This window comes from Moschus berezovskii, chromosome 2, assembly GCF_049115385.1.
Source record: "Moschus berezovskii isolate FMDL1 chromosome 2, NW_MosBer_1.0, whole genome shotgun sequence".
NCBI classification, from domain to species: Eukaryota; Metazoa; Chordata; class Mammalia; order Artiodactyla; family Moschidae; genus Moschus; species Moschus berezovskii.
Genome location: NC_142461.1, coordinates 46,527,877 through 46,548,425, shown reverse-complemented (window position 1 = coordinate 46,548,425; position 20,549 = coordinate 46,527,877). Strand labels below are relative to the sequence as shown.

Genomic DNA, 20,549 nt, shown 5'->3' with positions numbered 1-20,549 from the left:
ATCACAATTATATAATAAAAGAAAAGAAATTTTAATAGTAAAATATTACAAGTAATAGTATCATAAAAGAAAGGATAAAAGTCTGTTAAGACAAGTAAATTTAGCTGTATGAGAAGTTCCTTATATTGCCTTTTTTGTCTCTTCTTGGACTATGGAAAACAGTGTATATTGACTCTTCAACTGGTATTTGGGGAGCCAGCGGCCCAAGACTATAAATCATTAAATCCTATTTGTCAAGTAGTACAAAAGAACTTTTATATTGTATTATATATTATATTGTATTGGTTTCCATAGGGGTCCACTGGCTTTTGGAATTGATACCTTCTGTAAAATTAGCTAAAATGTAAATAATATTATGTGAAACATATTATGGAGATTGCATATTACAGAGAGTATATAGTTACAGAGAAAAAGTACAGAATGTAGTTAGGTCTGTGGCATCCATATCTGAGATGTAGAACTTCACGATTTTTTTTTAACTTGTTTCCCTCCTTTGGTTTGTAAACACCTTTTGTCCTCTATAGTCACATATACTTTAAAATGTTATACTTTAATGCTGAAACTTCCCCTTTAACAGTATAATTTAACTTAAATGAATCACATAACTGTACAAATATTGCTTATCAGAAATAACCATGAAGAACTTGAGTGCTTTTTTCCTTCCATCTATAAATATTTTCTGCTTACAAATATTTCACCCCTTTATAAAACAGTAACTATTAGAGGTTCTCTTTCAAGTTACCTTACCTCACTTGGAATAGTCTCAGCTTCCTCCTTTATAAGATAGATACCTGTTAAGAAATTTATAGAAATATTTTATTATATATAAAATAATAAACATTATGCATTAATAAAATATCATTACAATTTTTCTCACCAAGAATAAGAGCAATTTAAATCAAAGCAGCTATTCAAACATAGACACTACATAGTTATAAAAGCAGGCTGATGAATCTCTAGGAAGATGGAGGAGTAAATGAACAAGTATAAAGTGAAAAAGTATAATATGATAACACTTCAGATACATCAATATAAGACACTGAAATGGGCATATAATATTGGTTGTTCATTCACTCAGTCATGTCCAACTATTTGCAAACCCATGGACTGCAGCCTGCCAGGCTTCCCAGTCCTTTACCATCTCTCAGAACTTGCTCAAACTCATGTCCATTGAGTTGATGATGCCACCCAACCATCTCATCCTTAGTCATTCCCTTCTCCTCCTGCCTTCAATCTTTCCCAGCATCAAGGTCTTTTCTAATGAGTCAGCTCTTTGTATCAGGTGGCCAAAGTATTGGGGCTTCATCTTCAGCATCAGTCCTTCAAATGAATATTTAGGACTGATTTCCTATAAGATTGATTGGTTTGATCTCCTTGAAGAACACCACCACAGTTCAAAGTCGGAGAAGAGTTTTCTCTGACACCACAGTTCAAAAGCATCAATTCTTTTGGTGCTCAGCCTTTTTTATGGTCCAACTCTCACATCCATACATGACTACTGGAAAATCCACAGCTTTGACTAGATGGATCTTTGTCAGTAAAATAAAATCTCTGCTTTTTAATATGCTGTCTAGGTATGTCATAGCTTTTCTTCCAGGGAGCAAGCGTCTTTTAATTTCATGGCTGCAGTCACCATCTGCAGTGATTTTGGAGCCCAAGAAAGTAAAGTCTCTCACTGTTTCCATTGTTTCCCCATCCATCTGCCATGAAGTGATGGGACCAGATGCCATGATCTTTGTTTTTTGAATGTTGAGTTTTAAGCCAGCTTTTTCACTCTCCTCTTTCACTTTCATCAAGAGGTTCTTTAGTTCTTCTTTGTTTTCTGCCATGGGGGTGGTGTCATCTGCATATCTGAGGTTATTGATATTTCTCCTGGCAATCTTGATTCCAGCTTGTGCTTCATCCAGACTGGCATCTCACATGATGTACTCTGCATAGAAGTTAAATAAGCAGGGTGACAATATACAGCCTTGATGTACTCCTTTCCCAGTTTGGAACCAGTCTGCTGTTTCATGTCCAGTACTGTTGCTTCTTGACCTGCATACAAGTTTCTCAGGAAGCAGGTAAGGTGGTCTGGTGTTCCTGTCTCTTTAAGAATTTTCCACAGTTTGTTGTGATCCACACAGTCAAAGGCTTTGGCATAGTCAAGGAAGCAGAAGTAGATATTTTCCTGGAATTCTCTTGCTTTTTCTATGATTCAATGGATGTTGGCAATTTGATCTCTGGTTCTTCTGCCTTTTCTAAATCCAGCTTGAATATCTGAAAGTTCTCAGTTCATGTACTGTTGAAGACTAGCTTGGAGAATTTTGAGCATTACTTTGCTAGCACGTGAAATGAGTAATTGTGCGGTAGTATAAACATTCTTTTGGATTGCCTTTCTTTGGGATTGGAATGAAAACTGAGTATATCTTAGTAAAAATCAAGAGGAAATAAAATAAATCCCAGATGGTCATTGATAAGGTTGGGACTGGAAAAAGAGATTAGAATAAAGCTGTATATAACCAAAAACCTAGGACCTTTCAACAGAGGCTAACTGAAGCACTTACAAAATCTTTCTAGAAATATAAAATATTCCTAGAAATATATTGGCCTTCCCTGGTGACTCAGTCAGTAAACAGTCTGCCTGCAATGCGGGAGACCCAGGTTCAATTTCTGGATTGGGAAGATCCCCTGGAGAAGGAAATGGCAACCCGCTCCAGTATTCATGCCTGGAGAATTCCATGGACAGGGGAGCCTGGAGGACTACAGTCTATGGGGTCATAAAGAGTCGGACACATTTGAGTGACTAACATTTTCACTTTCACTTTATAAATATAAACAATACATATTTAGCAAAGAAAAAAAATAAAAGGGAAAGGGATTAAATACAGAGATAAAATGGAATGCCTAAGTCTAATAAAAACAATTTATTAAGGTCACTATTAGTTGCGTGACTACTGTCAGCTCATTTTTCTGAGCCTTGGTTTTCTCACAAGTAAATCAGATTAGAGACAGTTTATCTTATAGGAATGGTACCAGTATACATAACATGTGCAGCAATGTGGCTAAAAGCTTGAGTTCTTGGATCAAACAGACAAGGTTCAAATTAATGGCTATGTGACCTCTCACCGACTTGATCCTCAGTTTTCTCATCTGTAAAAATGTGGATAAATAATAACAGCATCCTCACTTGACTGCTGTGAGGAGTGATTATATAATCCAAGTAACATGCGTGGAACACAGTGATCAGTAAATCACTTAGCTGTAACTACAGGAAGCCATTGGAATGCCAAAAGGAAAGAAGTCACCAAAGGATCCAATGGGACCTGAAATAAACTCCTAGGATAATTGAAAAACATTAAAGGAAAATAAAGATGGCAACCACTAGTGAGTGAGAAAGGTTAACCTCCAATATTCAACAGTGATATTAAAGAGGGAAGCTGTGATTCTGCTACAACCTAAAACTTGAATGTTTCAGTTAAAGGGCAGATAAAAGATGAAATAGCTCTACCAGGCTGGTTGATCCTCGGAGGGTAGGAAATTAATATACCAAAGCCTGAGGTAGCTGGAGAATTATAATTAGATAAGTAACCTGTGCAAAAACTTATAACAATAAATCATTAATCCACATCAGTAGAATCCAAGATTTTAAAGATAGAGTACTATGCATCTATTTTAACATACTAAGTGAATCTTTTAATAGGTTTTTCTTAAAGCTGCATGAACAATATCTTTTATTAATTAAATATGTTACTGATAATTTGTGGAGAAGGAAGTGGCAATCCACTCCAGTGTTCTTGCTTAGAGAGTCCCATGGACAGAGGAGCCTGATTGGCTGCAGTACATGGAGTCCCACAGGGTCGGGCATGACTGAAGCGACTTAGCATGCACGCACGTGCTGATAACTTATATGAAGTTCGCAAATTTAATGCTCACTGTATTTCCTGTCCTACTTTTTCCCTTTTCCCTTTCTCTTACACACACACATACACACCCTCCACATAAAAGAAATCAATAGGTCCACAGTTAACAATGTTTAACAAAATACCTTTTCATAGACTATAGATAAGATTTAACTTTTTTCTTGTCCTTAAAGGAGGAAAGGAGTATCAAAAATAAAAATAATTCTTTATTGGGTCTAATTCTTTTCTTTGGAGTGTTACAAAATAAATACTATATACCAAGACTATAATGAAATATATTTTTATTCCCTAACAAAAAAAGCAATGTACTTAAAGCAGATTACTGGTTTTCTTTTTGTGATATAACCACCCTGTTTTAATACAAAACATAATAAATACAAAAGTAAATTAGTTACATAACCTGATGTTACAGTATCTGTAGGTCTCTCTTCCAACTGGCTTTCTAGTATCTCATTGATATTACTTTCCTAGAAGCAAAAAAAAAGAAAACATATTGGAGAAATGTTTGAAGAGCTAAAACATTTTTCTATGCCTTCATAACTTCTTGTAACACTTTCAAAAAATTATAGAAGACAAGAAGAATATGGGTTTGTGAGAAAAGCAAACAGTACTATTTTAAACAGTACTGTTTAATAGTACTGTTTAAATAGTACTAATACCCTGGCTAGGAGCTGATGTTCCAAGGAGAGGAGATCCAAGAATTTATAGGGTTTCTGAACGCTGAATGCATGAGAGAAAAAGATTACAAGACAAATGACATAATGTTTAATTTCAAGGGGTGTAAGAGGATATCCCCAAGAAACAGATCCGTTGTTTACTGGAATACATTACAGTCTATCAACTGCAAAGTGATATGGGTCTTTAAAAAATTTTAAGGAGAATTATAAGGTACAGCCAGATCAAAATGTATATATTAGATTGTACTTCTAAATATTAAGCCTTACTTATATATTTGATAAGGGTCTGCTGCTGCTGCTGCTGCTAAGTCACTTCAGTCATGTCCAACTCTGAGCGACCCCATAGATGGCAGCCCACCAGGCTCCCCCGTCCCTGGGATTCTCCAGGCAAGAACATTGGAGTGGGTTGCCATTTCCTTCTCTAATGCATGAAAGTGAAAAGTGAAAGTGAAGTCTCTCAGTCATGTCCGACTCGTAGTGACCCCATGGACTGCAGCCCACCAGGCTCCTCTGTCCATGGGACTTCCAGGCAAGAGTACTGGAGTGGGGTGCCGTTGCCTTCTCCAGATAAGGGTCTAGTATCCAAAATATATGAATAACTCTTACAATTCAACAATAAAAATACAAATAGCTAAATTTAAAAAATAACCAAAGATATAAATAAAAATTTATTCAGAGAAGAATACAAATGGCCAGTATTCACATGAAAAGTTGTTCTCATCATGGGTCATTAAAGAAATGCAAATGAAAACTACAATGAGATACTACTTCAAACCCACCAGGATGGCTATAATTAAATTTTTTTAAAAAAACAAAATAGAACTGCCATATGATCCAGCAATCGCATTCCTGGGCATACACACCGAGGAAACCAGAATTGAAAGAGACACATGTACTCCAATGTTCATTGCAGCACTGTTTATAATAGCCAGGACATGGAAGCAACCTAGATGTCCATCTGCAGACGAATGGATAAGAAAGCTTTGGTACATATACACAATGGAGTATTATTCAGCCATTAAAAAGAATACATTTGAATCAGTTCTAATGAGGTGGATGAAACTGGAGCCTATTATACAGAGTGAAGTAAGCCAGAAAGAAAAACACCAATACAGTATACTAACGCATATATATGGAATTTAGAAAGATGCAAATGATAACCCTGTATACGAGACAGCAAAAGAGACACAGATGTATAGAACAGTCTTTGGGACTCTGTGGGAGAAGGTGAGGGTGGGATGATTTGGGAGAATGGCATTGAAATATGTATGTTGTCATATGTGAAACGAATCGCCAGTTCAGGGTCAATGCATGTTACAGGATGCTCTGGGCTGGCGTGCGGGGATGACCCAGAGAGAGGATAAAGGGAGGAGGGAGGTGGGAGGGGGGGTTCAGGAGGGGGAACTCATGTACACCCAGGACGAATTCATGTCAATGTATGGCAAAACCAACCAATATAATATTGTAAAATAATTCGCCTCCAATAAAAAATAAATAAATTTTAAAAAATAAATAAAAAATAAAAAACAATAACAAGTGTTGCAGAAGACATGGACCCCTCATACATTGCTGGTTAAATGTAAAATTATGCAGCTGCTGTGGAAAAGTTCGTCAGTTTCTGAAAAAGTTAAACAGAATTATGATACGATTTAGCAATTGCACTCCTAAGTATATACACAAAAGATTTAAAACATACATTTACACAAAAAGCTGCACATGACTGTTCATAGCAGCACTATACATAATAGCGAAAGAGTGAAAACAACCAAATGTCCATTAACAAATGAGTGGATAAAAAATGAGGTATATCCATACAATGAAATATTTGGCAATGAAATGAAGTACTGATACATGCTACAATAAGGATAAACCTTGAAAACACTATACTAAGTGAAAGAAGTAAGTCACAAAGGACCATATATTGTATGATTCCATTTGTATGAAATATCTACAACAACCAAATCTATAGAGACATAAAGTAGGTTAGTTATTGTTTAGGGCTGGTGGGGCAGAGAGGGTTTGGAGGTTATAGGCCAAGAGGTAGGGGGTTTCTTTTAGGGGTAATGGTAATATTCTCAAATTTATTACAATAGTGGATGCACAACTGTATGAATACACTTAGTGTCACTGAATTGTACACTTAAATGTGTGAATGGTACAGTATCTAAATTATATCTCAACAAAGCTGTTAAAAACTAAACCTTATAAGTAATCAATATTTACTGAATGTCACATTATCAGAATATGAAAGTACAGAAACTATGCTCAAAATCCTTCAAGCTAGGCTGCAGCAGTATGTGAACTGAGAACTTCCAGATGTAAAAGCTGGATCCAGAAATCAAATTGCCAACATACACTGCATCATGGAAAAAATAAAGAGAAATCTAAAAACATCTGCTTCATTGACTATGCTAAAGCCTTTGACTGTGTGGATTACAACGAACTGTGGAATATTCTTAAAGAGATGGGATTACCAGACCACATTACCTGCCTCCTGAGAAACCTGTATGCAGGTCAGGAAACAACAGTTAGTACTGGACATGGAACAATGGACTGGTTCCAAATAGGAAAAGGAGTATGTCAAGGCTGTATGTTATCACCCTGCTTATTTAATTTATATGCAGAGTACATCATGTGAAATGCCAGGCTGGATGAAGCACAAGCTGGAATCAAGATGGCCTGGAGAAATATTAATAATCTCAGATATGCAGATGACACCACCCTTATGGCAGAAAGTGACAAGGAACTAAAGAGCCTCTTGATGAAAGTGAAAGAGGAGAGTGAAAAAGCTGGCTTAAAACTCAACATTCAAAAAACAAAGATCATGGCATCTGGTCCCATCACTTCATGGCAGATGGATGGGGAAGCGATGGAAACAGTGAGAGACTTTACTTTCTTGGGCTCCAAAATCACTGCAGATGGTGACTGCAGCCATGAAATTAAAAGACGCTTGCTCCCTGGAAGAAAAGCTATGACATACCTAGACAGCATATTAAAACGCATATTAAAAAAGCAGAGACATTACTTTGCCAACCAAGGTCTGTATAGTCAAAGCTATGGTTTTTCCCAGTAGTCATGAATGGGTGTGAGAGCTGGACCACAAAGAAAGCTGGAGTACCAAAGAACTGATGCCTTTGAATTGTGGTGATGGAGAAGACTCTTAAGAGTCCCTTGGACAGCAAGGATATCAAACCAGTCAATACTAAAAAAAAAATCAACCCTGAATATTCATTGGAAAGATTGAATCTGAAGCTGAAGCTCCAATACTTTGGTCACCTCATGCAAAGAGCCCACTCATTGGAAAAGATCCTGATACTGGGAAAGATTGAGGGCAGGAGGAGAAGGGGATGGCAGAAGATGAGATGGTTGGATGGCATCACTGATTCAGTGAACATGAGTTTGAGCAAAATCTGGGAGATGGCGAAGGACAGGGAAGCCTGGTGTGCTGCAGTTCATGGAGTTGTAAAGAGTCAGACATGACTTAGCAACTGAACAAAAACAAGACAGGGAAAAATAAGCAGTGTCTGATCATTATTTATTTAATTGGAGAAGAATTACTTTACAATATTGTGATGGTTTTGACATACATCAATATGAATCAGCCTTGGTATACTTGTGTCCCCTCCATCCTGATCTCACCTCCTACCTATCCCTCGATGTTGTCACAGAGCACTGGCTTTGGGTGCCCTGCTTCATGCACTAGTTATCTGTTTTACAATCAAGATTGCCGGGAGAAATATCAATAACCTCAGATATGCAGATGACACCACCCTTATGGCAGAAAGTGAAGAGGAACTCAAAGGCCTCTTGATGAAAGTGAAAGAGGAGAGTGAAAAGATTGGCTTGAAACTCAACATTCAGAAAACGAAAATCATGGCATCTGGTCCCATCACTTCATGGGAAATAGATGGAGAAACAGTGGAAACAGTGTCAGACTTTATTCTTTTGGGCTCCAAAATCACTGCAGATGCTGATTGCAGCCATGAAATTAAAAGACGCTTACTCCTTGGAAGGAAAGTTATGACCAACCTAGATAGCATATTAAAAAGCAGAGACATTACTTTGCCAACAAAGGTCTGTCTAGTCAAGGCTATGGTTTTTCCCGTGGTCATGTATGGATGTGAGAGTTGGAGTGTGAAGAAAGCTGAGTGCCGAAGGATTGATGCTTTTGAACTGTGGTGTTGGAGAAGACTCTTGAGAGTCCCTTGTACTGCAAGGAGATCCAACCAGTCCATTCTAAAGGAGATCAATCCTGGGTGTTCATTGGAAGGACTGATGCTAAAGCTGAAACTGCAATACTTTGGCCACCTCATACGACGAGTTGACTCACTAGAAAAGAGTCTGACGCTGGGAGGGATTGGGGGTGGGAGGAGAAGGGGACGACCGAGAATGAGATGGCTGGATGGCATCACCGACTCGATGGACATGAGTTTGAGTGAACTCCGGGAGTTGGTGATGGACAGGGAGGCCTGGCGTGCTGTGATTCATGGGGTCGCAAAGAGTGGGACACGACTGAGCTGAACTACTGAACTGAATGTATGTGTTTCAATGCTCTCCCATCACGTCATCTCACCCTCTCCTCCTCCCACTGAGTCCAAAGTCTGTTCTTTCTGTCTGTGAGTACAGAGCAGCAAAGGAGACACAGACATAAAGAACAGGCTTTTGATCATTATTTTTAACTCTCATAATTTTAAAATAAAAATCTATATATGAAACAATGTATTATGTATTAATTACCTTAGGTTCTTTACGTTCTAATCCTGGGGTAAGAAGTCCTTCTAAATAGCTAGCTTTTTCTGCCCATGTACTTAGATGTCTATATTCTTTTTTCATTTTTTCCAGCCTAAAGAAAGAAATCAGTCACAGACTTAAAAAGTGACAGAATATATATGGTATGAATCAAAGAACAACATATACAGTATGATACATTTATATAAAGTTCTTAAAGAAAAAATCAACAATATATTGTTTAAGGATACAAAGGAAAAAGAATGATTACAATAAAATTCAGAGTAGTAGTTTCCTGGACAGGGATGTACTCTTATAAGGGCACATAAAATACATTATAACATTGGTCGTGTTGTATTTCCTAACCCTACATTGTAAATATCTAGGCAATGGTCTTATTATTTTTAAGTTATACACATATATTTTAGAAATTATTCTACATATATTGGTTTCATTATGTAAACAATATAGACATATTTTTAAAATTATTTGGTACATATATATCTTCAGTAATAAAATAAGTAAAAAGATGAGAACTTTGTTTCTAATCCAAGAAATTTCAAGACTTTCATAATCTAAATATATAATTGACAAGAATTAAATGGAAAAGAGGAAATGTTTCTCAATTAATTTCATGAGGACACTGACCTTGATAATAAAGCATAACAAGGACATTACAAAAAAGGAAAATTAGTTTAATGTCACTCACAAACATAGATGCAAATCTTACAAATAAAATATAATTTTAGTACAAAAAATCTAGTGGTATAAGGAAAAGATAATATACCATGAACAAGTTGGCTTTATTCCAGGAATATAGGGATATTTTGACATTAACAATAAAAAAACATATAATTTACATACAATTTAGTTGATTAAAAGAGAAAAATAATTTGACAAAATCCCATGTCCATTTATGATTAAAATAAAAACCTCACAGAAAACGAGGAAGAGAAGGAAATAATTTACTTTGTCAGGGAATATTTAACAGGAGGATTCCTGCATGCTGTTTTCTATTTCTCAAGGATTCTCTGTTCCTTATCAGTTCCTATTCTGAGAACGAGTAGAGCTGCATGCAGTTCTCAGGACTGAGATCATGGGAAAGAGTATCTGCTTGGATTCCTTTCAGTAACTCCCTTCAGTGACTCTTTTCGGTGTCAGCGACCCTGTATGTATTAGACTATCCATATTGTGGCTATTGGTAAAATTTCATCCTGTGTAACAGCTGAGTAATCATCTTACTAAAGATATATAAGCCTGCATTTCTGCTAATAAAATACCCTTGCTCCATCAGAGCTTAGGTTCCCGTGTCTTTCTTTCTTTCTATCTTCCTCTCACTCTCTTTCTCTCTTTCACTTTCTTATCGTCGACTCTGGACTGCCAGGTTCCGGTTCATTAAAGGACTGCAACAATTTGGTATAAGAAATCAGCAAAAAAAACTACATAAATAATGTGTTTGGCTTTTTAATGCTATGAGCTTTGCCATGAATTATCCTAAACAAAATAAAGATATCCACTATTTGTAACAGACATTAACTGGAGCTTCTAGCCAGCACAGAATGACAAGAAAACAAAGTTATGGATTAAGGATTGGGAACAAAGAAACAACTGTTATTACTTATAGATGATTGTTTAAATAAACCCCCCCAAATGATACCACAATAAAGTATTATGAATATAAAAGTTTTGCAAAACAAGGAAAATTCCAAGATGATGATAAAATCAGTGACAGTATGGTTTTTTAATCTTCCCAAATATCTACATAAAAACTCACAGTATCTGGCTGCTGCTGCTGCTAAGTCACTTCAGTCGTGTCCGACTCTGTGTGACCCCATAGACGGAAGCCCACCAGGCTCCCCCATCCCTGGGATTCTCCAGGCAAGAACACTGGAGTGGGTTGCCATTTCCTTCTCCAGTGTGTGAAAGTGAAAAGTGAAAGTGAAGTTGCTCAGTCGTGTCCGACCCTTAGCGACCCCACGGACTGCAGCCTACCAGGCTCCTCCATCCATGGGATTTTCTAGGCAAGAGTACTGGAGTGGCTTGCCATTGCCTTCTCCGAGTATCTGGCTAGCATACCCCAAAACTTATAGGCAACATTTACAACAAAATCATGTGACAAGGTTTTCCTATTAACCCCATACACATAAGACCTTCATGGTATCAGTGAATATATGGGAGAAAGCAACAGGTATAACAGGGGCATCTGATGAATGTGAGACTAAGTCATCCCCAAATAGCCAACAGGTAGTCAAAAAAAGAACAGCCAGCCAGTTTGAGAATAGCAGTTGAAACTGGAAGGGTTTTGCTCATTCTATTAGTGGATGAGAACAAAGGATTCATGATAAGAACTAAGAGGATTAGAGTAGTCTAATCACTGAGAATAATCAAAACTGACCAGCCAGGTCTCTACTTTGAGACAGGGCCTGCAGAAACCTGGGTTTCCTGCAATGCAGGCAGATTCTTTACCATTTGAACCACCAGGGAAGCCCCACTGTATTTTTAAACACCAAATAAAAACTTCAGAAGTGGGAGCTCTGTGAAACTAGAAAAGTTTTCTAAACCAAGTCTTCTACAAAAAATTCAGGAAAATTAATTTCATATAACATAAGCAATAGAGAATTATCAGGGCTAAAGTATTGGGTTGACCAAAAGGTTTGTTCGGTTTCTTCCATAAGATGGCTCAAGCAGCACTTAGTGGTTACCTTTACTCAAAACAATTTTGTTAGACTGTATTGTGACAGTTGCCATATAAGTGTGCATTTAAACAATCATCAAAATTGGTGAACTTTTGTGTAGCCACTTTCAACACTGCTGCTGCTGCTCTACTGCTAAGTCGCTTCAGTCGTGTCCGACTCTGTGCAACCCCATAGACGTTAGCCCACCAGGTTCCCCTGTCCCTGGGATTCTCCTCCAATGCATGAAAGTGAAAAGTGAAAGTGAAGTCGCTCAGTCATGTCCGACTCGTAGCAACCTCATAGACTGCAGCCTACCAGGCTCCTCCATCCATGGGATTTTCCAGGCAAGAGTACTGGAGTGGGGTGCCATTGCCTTCTCCGCTTTAATATTGAGGACAGAAGAAAAGAAGCAACATTTTCCGCATATTCTGCTTCATTATTTCAAGAAAGGTAAAAACACAATGGAAACACAAAGATTTGTGCAGTGTATGGAGAAGGTGCTGTGACTGATTGAACATGTCAAAAGCGGTTTGCAAAATTTCATGCTAGAGATTTCTTGTCGATGATGCTACACAGTCAGGTAGATAAGCTGGAGTTGATAGTAATCAAATCAAGACACAAATTAATCAACATTATACCATGTGGGAGATAGCTGACATACTCAAAACATCCAAATCAAGCATTGAAAATCTGTGCGTTTGGTTATGTTCATCATTTTGATGTTTGGATTCCACATAAGTTAAGTGAAAAAATCCTAAACTGTACTTCCACACACAATTCCCTACTTAAAACACATCAAAAACATTCCATTTTTAAAACAAATGGTGATGGACAATGAAAAGTGGATACTGCATAATAATATGAAATAGAAAAAAGATCATGGGGCAAGCAAAATGAACCACCACCAACCACCAAAGGCCAGTCTTCATTCAAAGAAGGTGATGTTTTGTATATGGTGGGTTTGGAAGGAAGTCCCCTATGATGACCTCCTTTTGGAAAACCAAATGATGAATTTCAGTAAGTACCTCTCCAATTAGATCAACTGATGGCAGCACTCAACAGAAAGCATTTAGAATTAGTCAAAAGAAATCACATCATCTTCCATCAGGATAACGCAAGACCACATGTTTCTTTGACAAGGAAAAAACTGTCACTGCTTGGCTGGGAAGTTCTGGTTCATCCTCTGTATTCACCAAACATCGCACCTTCAAATGTCCATTTATTTCAGTTTACAAAATTCTCTTAATGGAAAAAAATTTCAATTCCTTCAGTTCAGTTCAGTTCAGTCACTCAGTTGTGTCCGACTCTCCGCGACCCCATGAATCACAGCACGCCAGGCCTCCCTGTCCCTCACCAACTCCCGGAGTACACTCAAACTCATGTCCACAGAGTCGGTGATGCCATCCAGCCATCTCATTCTCGGTCGTCCCCTTCTCCTCCCACCCCCAACCTTTCCCAGCATCAGAGTCTTTTCCAGTGAGTCAACTCGCCACATGAGGTGGCCAAAGTATTGCAGTTTCAGCTTCAGCATCAGTCCCTCCAATGAACATCCAGGATTGATCTCCTCTAGAATGGACTGGTTGGATCTCCTTGCAGTACAGGGACTCTCAAGAGTCTTCTCCAACACCACAGTACAAAAGCATCGATTCTTTGGCGATCAGCTTTCTTCACAGTCCAACTCTCACATCCATACATGACCACGGGAAAAACCATTGCCTTGACTAGGCGGACCTTGGTTGGCAAAGTAATGTCTCTGCTTTTTAATATACTATCAAGGTTGGTCATAACTTTCCTTCCAAGGAGCAAGCGTCTTTTAATTTCATGGCTGCAATCAGCATCTGCAGTGATTTTGGAGCCCAAAAAAATAAAGTCTGACACTGTTTCCACTGTTTTTCCATCTATCTCCCATGAAGTGATGGGACCAGATGCCATGATCTTTGTTTTCTGAATGTTGAGCTTCAAGCCAACCTTTTCACTCTCCTCTTTCAATTCCTTAGAAGACTGTAAAAGGCACCCCGAACAGTTCTTTGTTCAAAATGATAAAAGAGTTCAGAAGATGGAATTATGAAGTTGTCTAAAATATAGGAGAAGGTCGTAGAACAAAATGGTGAATACATTGTTCAATAAACTTCTTGGGAAAAATGAAAAAGATGTCTTATTTTTAGATAAAAAAAAAAACAAAGGAACTTTTTGGCCAATCCAATAGTTATAAGAAGATAATACAGAGCAAAATAACATTCTTAGGTCGCCGAAATACACAAGAAAGACATTTGGGGGTCAGTGAGCAGAGGGGGACCCATTCTTCTAGAAAGAAGGGGGTTAGGTGGTACTGCCATTCAAGAGAAGACAGAGCAACAGCCATCCATGTCACTGGAATCCAAACAAGTTGAGGTTCAGCAGGTGGAGCTCAGGGAGCCACTCTGTTGAATGGAGAAGCTGTTATGATGATCCAGTTGTGTTTTACTAAGCCAAAAATTGAAGAAATTTATGCATTTCTGTCCCAGATGGTGAAAAAGCCTCTGAACTCATTCATTTCCTCCTAAAAGATACACCTATACAAGAAAGAAATCCAGAAATAGAAATCTTGCTGAAAGAAATCTAGAAATAGCTGAGCAACTCTGAAACACTGGACAAATGAAAGAAAACTCACAACAAAATGGGTAAGAGAGGCTGAGACACACTCTCACCATAAACCTAACCTTGGCACAATGCCATACACTTGGGAAGAAATCTACTTGAGGACAGAAAAGTTTGGACTCTACATCTAGTGCTGCAACTTCGAGACTGCCACTTTAAAGACAGGCCCTGAAAACACCTTGCTAGGTCACACCTACCTTGTGACCAAAAGACACACAAGGTAAAAAAAAAAAAAAATAGTTCTTAATGGGTTCACTAAGGACTTGCCATAGCTGTTTGCCCAAGGCTCAGTACAGTGTAGGCAAATTTGTACATCTCCCAGTCCCTCCCCAAGAAAAGACTACTTGAATGCTGTAAAAGCCGCTGCTTGAGGGTCAGGCCTCTAATATAGCATGCTTCTAGGAAACCAGGGAAGCTCAGTTCAGTTCAGTTCAGTCACTCAGTCGTGTCTGACTCTTTGCGACCCTGTGAACCGCAGCACACCAGGCCTCCCTGTCCATCACCAACTGCCTGAGTCCACCCAAACCCATGTCCATCGAGTCGGTGATGCCATCCAACCATTTCATTCTCTGTTGTCCCCTTCTCCTCCTGCCCTCAATCTTTCCCACCATCAGGATCTTTTCAAGTGAGTCAGCTCTTCGCATCAGGTGGCCAAAGTATTGGAGTTTCAGCTTCAACATCAGTCCTTCCAATGAACACCCAGGACTGATGTCTTTTAGGATGGACTGGTTAGATCTCCTTGCAGTCCAAGGGACTCTCAAGAGTCTTCTCCAGCACCACAGTTCAAAAGCATCAATTCTTCGGCGATCAGCTTTCTTCATAGTCCAACTCTCACATCCATGCATGACCACGGGAAAAACCATAGCCTTGACTAGACGGACCTTTGTTGGCAAAGTAATGTCTCTGCTTTTTAATATGCTGTCTAGGTTAGTCATAACTTTCCTTCCAAGGAGTAAGCATCTTTTAATTTCATGGCTGCAATCAGCATCTGCAGTGATTTTGGAGCCCAGAAAAATAAAGTCAGACACTGTTTTCACTGTTTCCCCATCTATTTGCCATGAAGTGATGGGACCGGATGCCATGATCTTAATTTTCTGAATGTTGAGCTTTAAGTCAACTTTATCACTCTCTTCGAAGCTAGCAGACTCCATATCTCCCCTCTCTCTCTAGCATGATCCAGATCACTAGTATCTCCAAGGAAAGAGCTTGGACACACAATTGGCACCCCAGATTTTGTGGCTGCCATCCAAGGCACAGGTCCCTGGATTGCCTGATGTCATAGTCAACAGGGTTTGCATTTTCCAGTCCACAGGACGACAGCACACAAAGAAGAAGTTCTTAATGGGTACAGGAGCTGCCAACACTGTGCGTATACACACAGACCCAGCACAGAGAGAATGGGAAAAAAAAGTCTCACCAGCTTCTCCTTGGAAGGGCTCTGACTACATACTTTTCCAACATCTCTCTGGGGGTTCAGCCTTCCAATCAGCCTGAATGTAGGTGCTGACTGAAGTCTTCCCATTTTGGACACTGACAAGTCTTGACACACCCTCAAGTCTTGGGAGGGTCACCAAAAACAAAGAAGGTGATTGGGACAGTCACAAAGATGTGAGGGACAACCAAGAACTTGGACTAGGCCGATGATAAGGTTCATTTCCTACATGAGACCACAATATCATGACCACAAAAAAGAGGTGGTTGTTTTATCTAATGTTCAGGAACCAACATGGAGAGTTAGGAAAATGACGTAAGAGAGGAGTAAGTCCTAAACATAAGAATAAAACTCCAGAAACATAAGTTCCAAACAAAAGAACAAGATAAAACTCTAGAAACAGGCATAAACGAAACAAGAGATAAGTGACTTATCTGACAAAGAAATGAAAATAATGCTCATAAAGATGTTCATCAAGGTCAGAAGAAAAATTCATGAACAAAGTGAGAATTTCACATAGAGGCAGAAAATACTAGAAAGTATCAAACAGAAATCACAGAGCTGAAGAATACAATAACTGAACAAAGATTCAACAGAGAGATTAAGAGCAAACCAGATGATTCAGAAGAAAGGATCAGTGAATATGAAGACAAAGCAATGAAATTCATCCAATCAGAGAAGCAGAAAAGACTGAAAAAGAGAGAAGATAGCTTAAGGAACTTATGATACACCATCGATTAGACCAATATATGCATTACAGGGGAACTAGACAGAGAAAGAAAAGGACAGATGCTTACTCAAAGAAATAATGACTGAAAACTTCCCTAACCAGAGGAAAGAAACAGACACCAGATCAAGGAAGTCCAGACAGTTCCAAATCAAAGTAATCCAAAAGACTCACACTGAGACACGTTAAAATTAAATTGCTAAAAATGAAAGATGAGAGAATCTTAAAAGCAGCAAGAGAAAAACAATTTTCTATGTACAAAGAAGCCACCATAAGACTACGAACAAATCTTTTAGCAGAAACTTTATAGGCCAGAAAAAAGTGGCAATGATACACTCAAGTGCTAAAAGAATAAAATAGACAACCAAATAAATCAGCGAAAGACCATAACAAGAGGCAAAAATGTCTTATTTACTAACAAGACATTGTAAATCAGTTCAGTTCAGTTCAGTCACTCAGTCGTGTCTGACTCTTTGCAACCCCATGAACCGCAGCACGCCAGGCCTCCCTGTCCATCACCAACTGCCAGAGTCTACCCAAACCCACTTCCTTTGAGTCAGTGATGATGCCATCCAACCATCTCATCCTCCGTCGTCCCCCCTCTCCTCCTGCCCTCAATCTTTCCCAGCATCAGGGTCTTTTCAAATGAGTCAGCTCTTCGCATCAGGTGGCCAAAGTACTGGAGTTACAGCTTCAACATCAGTACTTCCAATGAACACCCAGGACTCATCTCCTTTAGGATGGACTGCTTGGATCTCCTTGCAGTCTGAGGGACTCTCAAGAGTCTTCTCTAACACCACAGTTCAAAAGCATCAATTCTTCTGCACTCAGCTTTCTTTATAGTCCAACTCTCACATCCATACATGACTACTGGAAAAACCATAGCCTTGACTAGATGGACCTTTGTTGACAATCAATTTACAATTGACAATTGTAAATCAACCATATTCCAATAAAAATTATAAATAAATATTACTGAGGGCTTCCCAGATGGCACAAGTGGTAAAGAATCCAACTACATGCAGGAGGTGTTAGAGATGAGGGTTTCATCCCTGAGTGAGGAAGAACCCCTGGCAACTTACTCCAGTATTTCTACCTTCAGAATCCCATGGACAGAGGAGCTTGGAAGGCTGCAGTCCATAGGTTCAGAGAGTCAGACAGAACTGAAGCAATCAAGCACCCATACACAAATGTTATTAAAAGAATAAAACATATGACTAGGGGAAAAAGCAGTTTCTTGATGACTCAACTCAATGTTTATGAATTAATTTATAAGTCTAGTAAACTATGCATACACGTAAACACTATTTTTAAAATATTCAAGACTTCTATTTCTGGCAATGATGGAATAGGTTATTTCAGACAAACCATCTCACTGGACAACTGAAAAAACTGGACAAAATATTTAAAAATTTTTGTTTGGAAGCATCAGTCAGTTACAAAGGCAGCAAGGATTTTCAGATTCAAGATTCCAGACAGAAAAAAAGTCTGGAGACTTTGAGCCCATAATTTGTAGCCATTTTCCTTCAAGGTATCTGTGGTGATCAAGAGTTAAAAGCTCTGAGATAAATATATAAGAATGAGGGAAAGCCAGAGTTTAGACTTTGCTAAGGATGAGAAGCCATGGTAAACACCTAAGTTTACAGTTGGGACCCTAAAGGGTTATTCCCCAAGAATAAATGCCTCCTTAAAAATTGTACCCCGGTTGCCTCACACTAGTGCCACTCTTTTTTAAATTTATTTTTTAATTAGAGGAAAATTGCTTTATAATGCTGTGTTGATTTCTGCCATGCTGCTGCTGCTGCTGCTGCTGCTAAGTCACTTCAGTCGTGTCCGACTCTGTGTGACCCCATAGACAGAAGCCCACCAGGCTCCCCCGTCCCTGGGATTCTCCAGGCAAGAACACTGGAGTGGGTTGCCATTTCCTTCTCCAGTGTGTAAAAGTGAAAAGTGAAAGTGAAGTCGCTCAGTTGTGTCCGACCCTTAGCGACCCCACGGACTGCAGCCTACCAGGCTCCTCCATCCGTGGGATTTTCTAGGCAAGAGTACTGGAGTGGCTTGCCATTGCCTTCTCCCGATTTCTGCCATACAACAACATAAATCAGCCATAATTATACATGTATCTGCTCCTTCTTGAGCCTCCCTCTCCCCTCCATCCAACCACTCTAGGTCATCACAGAGTGCCAGGCTGGGCTCTCTGTGTTATACAGCAACTTCTCACCAGCTATCTATAGTAAATCATAAAAAGACTAATGTTCACAGGAATGAAAGCCCAAATCATTTCAATCTCATCTCAACTGAATTAAGATAATTTAGGATTGCTTAGTGTTCCTAGGCTAGCTGGCAACCAGATGCAAACATATTTATATATTATCTGTAAAAAATATATAATCAAGATCCTCAAAGTAGTTCTACAGATTTTCAAATACAATGTTTGGCACTTGATAAAAACAACTAGACATGTTAGAACAGAAAATATGACTGAAAACTATGAGAATAAAAACCAACAACAGAAATAGACTTTTAGGAAATCCAAATAATCAAGTTATCAGGGATGAACTTGGAAATAACAATGACTAATATGTTCAAAGAACTAAAAGATAACATTGAGGATTTTGGCAGAAAAGTGGCACTATGAAATAAATTATGAAAATTCCATAACTGAAAGGGAAATAACTGAAATTAAGAATTCAGTTGGCTTAACAACAGATAAAGAAAAAGAAGATTCAATAATTATAAGATAGGTCAGAAGAAAATATCTAAAGCATAGAGAAAAATGATGGGAAATATAGAAAAGACCACATGAGACCTATAAAATATATTGTTGAGTGTAGAGGCAGAGCAAATACTTTCTCCCTTATAATGAATTCTCACCCCTTTTCTTCCCATGTCATTGACTTTACCACAAACCCTTAAATATGCTAAAGCAAAACTCTGGAATGACTTCTGAGCACATGAAATATCACCATGATGAAGTTTTCTGGACCAACAGCAAGCCCATGTCTCAAAGAAAAAAAATAATATATAAATAACACATAAATAAGATGAAAATTTTGTTTTGGTTTGGTTTTTTACCTTTCCCGGGGTTGTTGCTGAAGTTTTTCAAGTTTCACAACAGATGGCTGGTTGGAATGGGATGTTGTAGTTGGCACACCAACAGTAACATTCAGGTCTGGGGATAAGAATGCTGGATATGCTATTGGCTGTGGTATAATAACATTTCTGGAAAATGGTAATAAAGTTAAATATCAAAATTGTACAGAAGTTCAGTTCTAAAATCAATGTTAGCTATTACTTTTGTTTTTTTCTTTTTTCTTTTATTTTATTGGAGGCAAATTACCCTACATTAATATATTGGTTGGTTTTGCCATACATTGACACGAATCCACCCCGGGTGTACATGTGTTCCCTTTCTTGAACCCCCCTCCCACCTCCCTCTTCCCCATATCCTCCCTCCAGGTCATCCCCGTGCACCAGCCCCAAGCATCCTGTATCATGCGTCGAACCTGGACTGGTGATTCATTTCACATATGATAATATACATGCTACAATGCCATTCTCCCAAATCATCCCAACTTCACCCTCTCCCACAGAGTCCCAAAGACTGTTCTATACACCTATGTCTCTTTTGCAGTCTCGTAAGGACTGGGGGTGGGAGGAGACGGGGACGACAGAGAATGAGATGGCTGGATGGCATCACCGACTCGATGGACATGAGTTTGAGTGAACTCCGGGAGTTGGTGATGGACAGGGAGGCCTGGCGTGCTGTGA

At 38.7% G+C, this 20,549-nt stretch overlaps 1 protein-coding gene across 1 annotated transcript in view; it reads right to left on the bottom strand.

Annotated features, from left to right (window-relative positions):
* CATSPERT (catsper channel auxiliary subunit tau) overlaps window positions 1-20,549 on the bottom strand; it is a 144,664-nt gene that overhangs the window by 70,994 nt on the left and 53,121 nt on the right. The window contains exons 9-12 of the mRNA XM_088828336.1: window positions 19,854-20,000; window positions 9,317-9,422; window positions 4,303-4,369; window positions 748-791 (exon numbers count right to left, since the gene is read on the bottom strand). Coding sequence (XP_088684462.1) covers window positions 748-791; window positions 4,303-4,369; window positions 9,317-9,422; window positions 19,854-20,000 — 364 coding nt within the window. The remainder of the gene's footprint in view (window positions 1-747; window positions 792-4,302; window positions 4,370-9,316; window positions 9,423-19,853; window positions 20,001-20,549) is intronic.